This window comes from Carex rostrata, chromosome 12, assembly GCF_964058835.1.
Source record: "Carex rostrata chromosome 12, lpCarRost1.2, whole genome shotgun sequence".
Classification (NCBI taxonomy): domain Eukaryota; kingdom Viridiplantae; phylum Streptophyta; class Magnoliopsida; order Poales; family Cyperaceae; genus Carex; species Carex rostrata.
This window is the reverse complement of record NC_135929.1, coordinates 1,260,772-1,271,378: the sequence shown is the minus strand read 5'-3', so window position 1 is coordinate 1,271,378 and position 10,607 is coordinate 1,260,772. Positions and strand designations below refer to the sequence as shown.

Genomic DNA, 10,607 nt, shown 5'->3' with positions numbered 1-10,607 from the left:
TCATCTGTTTATTTTACTAGAAGTATGAATTTTTTTTTCTTTTCAATTTCTAGGTTATTTTAAAATTTAAATAGAAAAAAGATAAATTATGTTATGACGTTGAAGATATTTTGAATAGAAAAAAATTGATAGTTTATGATATTAGTATTACTATGGATATTTTGAGTCGCAATTTGGACTTTGTATTGATTCAATATGAATATTATAATTTTTTAATAAATTTGGTATTATTTATTGTTCTATGAGACTAAATAATGTTGATATTTAGTACAAATATATAATATAATTTTTATAAAAATAAAAAAATACTATGTGGCATAGCTTTCGCTATTCGCTATATTTTGTTTTGGAGACTCCCCGCTATGACGCGATAAATGCTATTTAAAACCTTAAAAATTATAGAATGTTAATCAAATATTTTTAGTATATTTAACTATTATATTTTTTACAATTTTAAATGCAATTAAAATTTAGAAGGTTAATTATTCTCTCTCTATATCCTTTCGAATCTCTTTTTTTTAAAAGAGCGAAAGTCACGAGAAGGAGCCCCCATTAAAATAAATTTGCTAACAAAAAAAAAAAAACGTTGGTCTGATGATTTCACTACTTCTTGTGTAGATTTCACTAGCTCTTCCTATATATATTTGTTGATTTTTTTTTTAATTTTTTAGCAAGTTAAAATCATTATTTGTGGTATTTAGAGACAAAAGCCACTTTTCGTTAAAATATGTTCTGGTCAATATTAACAATTTAACTGCAATATACCAAAGGCCAGAGGAGGTGTTAATAATTTCACTGCATAACGATTTAAATCAGTGCATGGTCACAGATCTGTTTGGTGATTTTGGTTCACGTAAAGAACTCGTATATAAGTCACATTATATGTAAATGTAATACATGATTTTAATATGCATACTCAGCTCAGGTCAAAACGTCTTTGATTATTTGTAGATTTGATAGTAGTCAGTAAAATTGTTTTATACGCCTACGCCAGAATAAAGAATTAATAGGAATTAATATACTAATACACGTTCTACAGAATGAGAATAAGAATTCAGGCATCTTATCACAAGTTGCACTTTTGTTTCAGAATAATACAAAATACAATTCAATTACATCTCTCTGTATTTTTTTTTTTCCTGTATCTTGATCTTCTTTTACAAAACGCACAACACCCTAGAATTTTAGTGATATCCAAAAAAAATATGAACCATGAGATGACGACAATTATCTAAAGAGATGAGTCACGTAAGAATTGTATGCAGAAGTTGCACTACTGATTTTCTTTATTCATGTGCGAAGACAAATAATAATGCATATTTTTTTTAAGTTCAAGATCCAGAAGCCTTTATACTGGTAAAAGTGTTAATACTAAATACCAAAGTGGGTACTGGGTACAGACCCCCAAACTTTCTGTACTATGAAAATTTCACTGCATAATTTTTCATCTCTTGATTTTGTAGAAAAATAAACAAAAAAAACATATAAAAAAATAACCTAGTCAATGAATTACTCATTGGCTGCTATAGTAACAAAGAAAGTTAGATGAACTATATAGATAAGATATAAAATTGAACATTTTTGTTCATTCTCTGAAGATATTTATAGCAACAAAAATTTCATATGTTACATCTCAAATTGGGAGGGGTATCGATTTTATTAACTAAAATTAGACAATGTTAAATCATTCCCCTCTCATCACCTCTACCGTAACATTGTCAACCAAACACGATTTGATATCTATTTTTCTTTCCATTCCACCCCCTCCCACTACTCTCCATCCAAACAAGGTGTAAAAGTTGCTTACCCAAATAACTATGAATTTTTTAAGAGATCGAAACTTAAACAAAATGGTCATCAGATAACATATGGGTAATTTAGTCCTGTACCCTTTTTTAAAAAAAATAAATAAATAAATACACTACTAAATTGTACAATGGCATTTGGCCATTGCTAAGATACTGACATAATTTGGATGTTCTTGTGTAAAACATAGAATAATTAAAGAGGCTGTAGTTAATTCCCACAAGCACATAATCCACTGATGTTAGCAAAATTCGATTGTTGGAAAGACAAATAACCACCTTCCATTATTGCAAAATTTTATTAGAGAGCAAATGTGCATCCGGTCAGAATCAAATCAAATATTCAAATTATTTAGTTTACTAATACAAAAAAGACAATGAATACGACAACAAAAAATAGAAAACTCATCCTTGGTTGCAAAATTCAAATCCATATTTAATTTAAAATAAGTATGAAAAAAAAATACTATCTTCAAAATCAGTATCTGTTTATTCAGAAAAATAACTTCTCCAATCTCCCCAGATTTTTTATTGAGCCCGGTTTTCTTCAGCCTATCTGTAATTTACCCTAATTATGAGGAATGGAAAGAAAAGACGATATCTTTAATTAATACTAAATATACAAAAGATGGTAGAAAACTGAAACAACTACACAACTTCAATAAAAGTGAAGATCAATGTAAATGATTACTTACAACCAATAAATTCACAAGTATCTTAATTAATATGAATCATAAAGCTTTGAAACATTTTATACTGATGTTTAGAGAAACAACAGATCTAATTCTCCCTTGGTAGGATTGCTTGTCCTATGTTACCCAGCTTTTGCTCACATATCCAAAATGAACCCTCCTTTTTTGAAGGTCACTTTTGGACCCTTGACATTCATTTCGCTTACATATTTTCAAAACAAAAAATGGACTATTGGCATTTTGCTACCCTTTTTTTTTATATACCATTGCAGAAGGACGTGCTTGCAAATTGAACTTGGAACGACAAGTTGAGGACAGCAAAAATACATTATCAGGATACAAATGCTAGCTTCACAAGGGTATTCAAGTTCAACTGAATAGAGACAAAGGAACCCCTTGAAGTTAAATACTGTCAACTTTATGTAAGGAAAAATATATAGATAAAAACAGACCTTATTATGTGTACTTCATTGCAATCTCACGCATGAGACTCTCTGGGGCTGCACAAGCACAACAACAGTTACAGAAATAAGAATACTCAATTATTAAGTATTTATTCATTGGAATTTTAAGTGTTGACTTGGCTTGATTTGGTATTATTTCATAGCCTCAACCAAGATCTGGTAAGATACAAAATGCAAAACATTTCACATATTGCCAGTGTATCTGGTACACCAAGCATCTCGATATGTCATACGTATGCCAATGCCAACTTGGGCATTACACATTGCTGGTAGGTTACCGGTCAAATATATAGAGAGAGAGATTGGCAAATATCAAAACGTTTATTCCTAGGTCATGGAACAAATGCTTCGGTTTTTACATTTTCAAAGTCCAAACAGTCGATCCAAACCGTTCAACATTCAATCTATATTAAAATGTGCTTGGAGACCAAATTTTACATTTTTTTGAACTTTTTACTATTTATCAAGTCAGTTTTAAAATCCCTGTTTTCAATGATCCAGAAAATTTTCACTGTTTATTAAAATCAGTGATTTTAAAACTGGCTTAATAAATAGTAAAAAAAATTCAAAAAATGTAAAATTTTGTCTCCAAGCACATTTGAAATTGGTTATATATTAAACTTGTAGAATACCAATTCTTATTACTTTTAGAATTTTTTTACTATTTTCTATGATTTTTGAAAGATGGTCTTTTTTGACATACCAACAATGCATCAATATGCGCACAAAATTTCATTTTTTGACCGCTTGACTTGATACTAAATGAATTCAAAAATTAAAAATTTGTATATGTAAATGAAGCTCTCTAGAAGAACGGTTTGAACAATTTGGATTTTTCATTTGAAACTAATTAGATGGATTTTGGATTGGAAGCATATGGACTAAAATTATGCCTACCCCTGAATTATTGCTAACCAATGCAATTGAAAGGATCATACCATTCATGAAATTGAAATGAAAAATTGAAACACGACATGACCTATAGATATTGCTAACCAATGCAATTGAAAGGATCATACCATTCATGCCGGTGAAGTGTTCAAACTGACCCATTGCCTGGCGTACAAACATCTCTACACCACTGACAATGGTGACCCCACATTCTTGTGCCTCTCTTAGAAGCCTTGTTACCTTCGGTGCATACACCGCATCAAACACCAGATTGTAGAATGTCAAAGCTTCCTATAAAACCAATAATTCTTATGACAATCATAATAGAAAATAACTATCTCAATACTTTACCTAGCTCAGGTTAGCATTTTAATTGAGTTATTAAAAACATAAAAGTAAAAGACACGAGTTTCCATTGATCCAGCATCTTTTAATTATATATATATATATATATTTTTTTTTTTTTACAAACCAACAAAGCAAATCCACTATCAATTCTACAAACATGAAAATATCAAATGGTATTGGATCAACATGGAAGCATTACGAACCAGATTTGCCGAATAAAAAGCTCTAGTTTTGAGTCAGGTTTTTTTACAACTGGTGCTTCAGGTCAGACTCAAATCTTTTAATTTACAATTCTTCTTAATATAACAACAGTCAGAAAACTGATTTGTTTTGTTAGTATAGTGAGGCACAAACCTTGGGTATAGGGGTACCATCGACATTAGGATACATCCCTAGAGAAGTTGCATTTGCAAGAATCATCCCTTCTTCTGGGTGGAATGTTGCCAACTCTGCCAGCCTCAGTGCTTGTCCCCCTACTGAGTTTGCGAGGTTCACTGCCCTTTCTGCCATGTAAATAAGGATCAGTTTGCATGATTTATTAAAAAAAAAAAAAAAAAAAAAAAAGGATTAATTGGTGCTTACACACAAGTATCCAACCGCAAAGAATAATAACAACTAAGATTTTCCTGAATTTTCAAAACAAATATTACATCTTTTGAGTGATTTACATAACACTCAATGGTTGAAGCCGAGGTTAGGTGCTAATAAATGCCCAAAATAATGTAAATCCAAATTATAGATAATGTGTCTGAAGAGGGTTACGCTGGTTAATCAAGATGAGCAATAAAGAATGACCAAACTACCTACGACCTTTTCATCTTAACTTGATCAAACAGCATACCAAGGTTCTAAATAGTGATTATCGCATCGTCATGGAGAGGCTAAAAAAAAAAGCTATTGTGAATAGCGGAAGCTATCGTACATAGCGTTTTTTTTTTCTTTGAAAAAAATTATATTTCATATTTCAACTAATTATTGACATTATCAAAATTGGGGAATTGGGGTAGCAACCAAATGACAACTAATCTAAGTCTATTCTTTTTTCAATCATGCAAATAAGAAAAAAAAAAAAAAAGAACTACAAGGTAACATTTTTTAATAGTTCATGCCTCGTATTACAGATTATATAAGAAGAGCAATTAATTTTACAAGTGAAATGAAGTCAGCACCTGTTTGATTATTTTACAAATTACAATAATTGAAATCAGCTTTCAATTGAAACGAAGGGCAATAATTTTACAAGTAAATACTATACGAAGAGCAAGCAAAAAGAAAAATTAATATTTGAATATTTTCCTATATAAAAGGAGAGACTAAATCAAAGCTCAGAGTTCAGTTTAGTATACATAGCAGACCATGTAGCATCACAAACACGAACAGAAGCACATAAGCTCATGCAAATTGAAACAAAAAAAATAAAAAAAAGCCCATGTAGCATAGCATGTAGCAGTAATAGCGGTAAGCTATTACAGCTATAGGCGGTCGTAGCTGAATTAGCGAACTTTTATCCCATAGTGTCGCTTTTATGGTCCGAAAAGGCTATAGCGCAGCAATAGCTAGCTATTTAGAACACTAGTGCACACACATTGTCTTTGGTTTAATTTCAGATTATTTCGGATTTAGGGGCAAGCTGATTAGAGTGGTGGCAAGATTCAAAAAATCTAATGGAGTATAAACTCTGTGATCAACTTCACATTTTAAGCATTACACAAAAGTATATCAAAGAAGATGATGTTAGTTGCGACTTGCAAGCATGAGCAATGAATGGTTGTTTAAATACTTGGTGTAATTAGCGAAAAAAAAAACTCTATTAGAATAGCCATGTTGGACATGATGCTCAAGTAAGATAAGCCATTACCATAAGTACGATTAGCAACTACAACTCTGGCACCCTTCTCCTTAGCACCATAAGCCACAGCTTTACCAGCCCCACCAGCTCCTACCACAACTATAAGTCTCCCATTCAATGGTGAAACAACATCTCCCTTTGCACTTGAACCTGTCAGCATCATTTTCTTTTTATCACATTTAGGTTAGCTACCAGATTAGTATGTACCAGGCATTAGCATTCCAGATCTCTGTACTATAAGCGCAGATAAGTACCATAATGCCCCCAGCTACAATATGTAGGACTCTTAATTAGTCGAGAATTGCTGGTTAACTGGGCCTTTCTTTGTATATAAGGACTTATGGCTAACACTGGCGTAATTGACTAATCAAGGGATAAAGTAATCATGCATACCAATCAAGCTCACAAGCAGCACATTCTGCTACAAGTCCTTACTGGCATGGTACCATAATGAAGACTGAAGTGAAATCTTCATGAGTTGTTTGGCCATAATGAAAAAAATGAGGATTCAATATTCAAAAGACCAATGGTAACAAATAGCACGAAAATGAAACCTTTAATCCCATCTTCAATGGCAGAAATAGCACCAATGTAGTCAGTATTGTAGCCAACTAACTTCCCATCGGCTGGTCGTCTAATTAGTGTGTTTACAGCTCCAATCGACTGAACATTTTTCATAATAGACAAGATTAAAAAAAACTAAACGAAAAAACTTAGGGATGCAATTCTGCAAGACCATAATATAACCAGAAATTCTCTCTTAAATTAGTGTCTGGACTCTTATACATGTCAAATATGCGGAATGAAGGCGTGCAGCTATTCCAGAGATATTAATTAATTTGAAAAGGAGGGCAATTCGGACCTTTATCAAACAGTGGGGATGAGAGGCACATATCAGCTATTCCAGAGATATTAATTATTAATAATCAACCTCTTCAACTACAAATATGAACTTATCTAAATGAACAAGAAGCTATTACCCGTGCAATAGGATCGACTTCATCACAACAACCAACTGCTATCACCTTATGTGGAAGCGAACAACTGCATGGAAACAATATGATCACATAGTTGTACATGTTTTTTGTTTATTCTTTCCCAATCCCAGCCTATATATTTAGTCGGTTCTACAAATATGTCAGCCAGTAGATCCTAGAACATAATACCAGTATCAGGCCTCAACAGTTCTGTATTTGTATCATTTCCCAATTTCATAACAAGCCTATAAGGCTATACCTATCAATTTAGCAATGAAGCATAAGTTAATCCAACTTCTCCTCAACCTAAACTTCATTGCACAATTATGAGCTAAGTTTTATTTTTCATATAAATAATTATGACTCAACGTGAACTATGCTTTTATTTGACCTACTTTAGCCTAAGCTTTTGTTCCTATTCTCAACCAAAAAAGAAGACAGGTCAGGGACTATAGGTTGGATGGACGGTTAAGCAAACAATCATTGGTATCAAACATCACACAAAACTTTAGAAATATCTGAGATTGTAATCCTTGGACTATAGAAATATAGGTTGAATATGGCAGCGATTTTTTTTCACAAAAAACCAGATTTTCAAATAACATCAGCCACACAATTATGTCTCAATTTCAATTTCGTCCAATTTATCCTATGTGTGGTTATCCCAATTAAGCAACCTGTATTCAGTTTGCCTCCTATTGTGCGCAAAAGACCAAATTTGATCAAACTGATCAAAAGCACTAGAAATAGTATTTTAATACTAGACCACACCTAAACTTATGGTTATCAAAATATCTAAGTTGTTATACTTAATAGACTTATACACTAATACAACTTACAGTTACCAAAGTTTACATGCACTTTAACTTTTCTTTCCCTTTATTTTGAGTGAAATGACAAACTATTATACCTGAATCCAGTGAAATCTGGTGACAAATAAGTATCCAGAAACTTTGCAAGGTCATCCGCCAAAAGTGGCAGATAAACCCCATTGAACCCGGCTGCCTTGAAGCACTTATTGTGCAAAATGGGGCTTTTGCTCTGCTTAACTGGTTTTGCCACAAGCCCAAGAACCTTGGTATCTGCTCTTATCTGTCTGATATTGTATATGTCCAATAACTCAGTTATGGTTGGTTGACCTGGGGCTGACTCTTTTTCTGCATCAAGTTTCCCAAATGTCAAGTACCCCCCAAATTTGGGAGACAATATCCTTGACATTAAGCCTCTTTCACTCATAACAAGGCCTATCATTGGTGCCTGCAATAACCAGATGCCTTACGGAATGTAAGAACTTCCAAGATAATGAACAAAAAGATAAGTACCAACCCCCACACCTCCCCCCCCCCCCCTCGACACACACACACACTCACACTCCCCACTGAGCCTAAAACAAATATCGACAAAATGTTTGGATTAACAAGAAGAAGATTCCTAAACAGACTGTGACTGGTTAAACTCTTATAGGTAATAACCAGATTAAATCGATTTGGACAAAAGCTGTCACCAGAAAATTCAACCCAGCTCATTATTTTTGAGGAAACTATACCAACTATAAGACTATAAATAGAGTAGAATTTTGACTAAGAGGTACAATTCATTAATTTTGAGTAGGAAGGATTCCGGCTTCTCTCAATATAGGAAACTATACTTACATATCTACCGATACCTACAGAAACATCAATCATAAAAAACCAAAGAAGAAAATAGACGTCACCTACATGGCAATGCACCATAACTTGGATCATTCTTGCTGTATCGCATATGTCAACTGCAGTTGTTGCAATTTTCACAATATCTGCACCAACAGCCTGTATTCTAGCCACAAGTTCACTTAACTCCTCACATGAAGGAGTGGATTCATAATTATGGGAGGAAACAATGAGCTTGAAGTTTTCTGGTCTTTCCTCAGAAATCGTGCTAATGAACTTTTCAGCGACCTGAAATTATGGAGACATATTTTGTTTCTAAAGAAACTTGAGGAAATACAAATAGAAGGAATTTTTTCTAAGAAATACAAAATGGGACCAAGGGTTATTAGTTTCAATATGTTCAGAATAATGCCGGTCCCTCCAGCACCTCACCTACAGGAAGCACAGGATCAGGAACAGTAAGGTTTCATTTTCTTTTTTCACAATCATACACTAGTGTTTAATTTATGCTTTCAGTCAAATTAAGTTTTAATTTGGAATCAGCATGTATTTGAAAGGAAATCTTGATTTAAAAATGTATTCTGCACGAGCAGAAATAAAAAAGTAGTAGTAATATACCAAACGCGAACCTTAAGCTCAATATCAACATACTCTGCTCCCAATTCAATAGCTGAACGAAGCGCACTGAATCGTGTCGAGTCGTCTCCCTGATATTGCCCTCCCTCCCAGTTTGGTCTGTACCAAAAATCAAAATAGCATCAATTAAAAACAAGCAATTTCAATCTTCTGAACTGTTCCTAGAAAGCAAACACCAGAATTAAACTTTCTTGACAGAAAGAAAAAAAAACATTTTGGTCCATATTTGGCAAAAAGTTTTGTCTATAACTCTATATTATGGAAGTTACCATTGATCGTTACTATTTCCCATAAAACTAATATTTCTATCTTAAGCTTCTAACTTGTATTCGCATATAGCTAAAAACAAGCAACTTTTTTACTCCGTTGTGACAATTTTTTACATTTCAGTAACAAAAGTAAACAATATCATTTACCCAATTTCTCTATAAATAGCGTTCCAATTAGCCCATACAAAAGAAAAAAAGGTTTGATTTACTCATGTGATGCTTCCATTTCAAAACGAACCAACCCCCCTCTACACTCGACAAATTCTTCAAACAATTTTTTATTTTTTAACGGAAGGTAAGGATACCGGAAGGTGACGAGGACAGGGAGGGGGCGGTTGGAGATCAAGCGCGGGAGATCAATGTCAGGTTGGAAATGGTGAAGAAAGTCTAGGCGAATCTCGACGAGATCGGCGCCGAGAGACTTGGCCTTTGCCATGTCTCTCTCCATCTCCTCCACCGTCGTCGCCACCAGCGGCGCACACACTAGCGCCATCCTCTCTCTCTCTCAGAAAAAATCTAAAGTTGATCTCCTTCTCTCTTTGTCGATGGCTTTACCAACTCCCCAAGCTGTATTTCTCTCTGTTTAAAGTAGTAGTTGCCAGTACCAAATCTCACGTTAGATGTCTCTATCAGCCTTTCTTTTTCGGGTGTCTGTAGGGGTGTCAATGGGTACGGTACGGGTCAGGTGAAGACATTTTCATATCCATACTCATTCAAATTTGATATTACTTATATTCTACCCATATCCATTAAAAATTGATCTTATCCTACTCTATCCTTACCCGTTAATATTATCGGGTAACGAAACGGTAGCGGGTGAATAACGGATAATACTAGTATAATAATTAGTTTTATTATATTTTACAAATTAAACATCAAAGACTCATTCATTTTAATACATATATAATTGCATTTCTAATAAAAAATAAAATAAATGTGCAATCAATTCCAACTAAATTATTTTTTATAAAGAATAAAAATTCAAAAACATGAATATACATTTAAGTGGGTTGAAAATTGAATTAAG

The 10,607-nt window shown here is 33.2% G+C and overlaps 1 protein-coding gene across 1 annotated transcript; it reads right to left on the bottom strand.

The window, feature by feature from the left end:
* Nucleotides 1-2,073: 2,073 nt before the first annotated feature.
* LOC144563081 (bifunctional 3-dehydroquinate dehydratase/shikimate dehydrogenase, chloroplastic-like) lies at nt 2,074-10,235 on the bottom strand. Its single transcript, XM_078312462.1, has 11 exons — nt 9,886-10,235; nt 9,305-9,410; nt 8,745-8,963; nt 7,937-8,283; nt 7,030-7,093; nt 6,604-6,712; nt 6,059-6,199; nt 4,555-4,703; nt 3,981-4,143; nt 2,950-2,997; nt 2,074-2,373 (listed from the first exon to the last, which is right to left on the bottom strand). The coding sequence occupies exons 1-10, from the start codon at nt 10,071-10,073 to the stop codon at nt 2,954-2,956; spliced, it is 1,530 nt and encodes a 509-aa protein (XP_078168588.1). The 5' UTR covers nt 10,074-10,235; the 3' UTR covers nt 2,074-2,373; nt 2,950-2,953.
* Between the last annotated feature and the right edge of the window lie 372 nt (nt 10,236-10,607).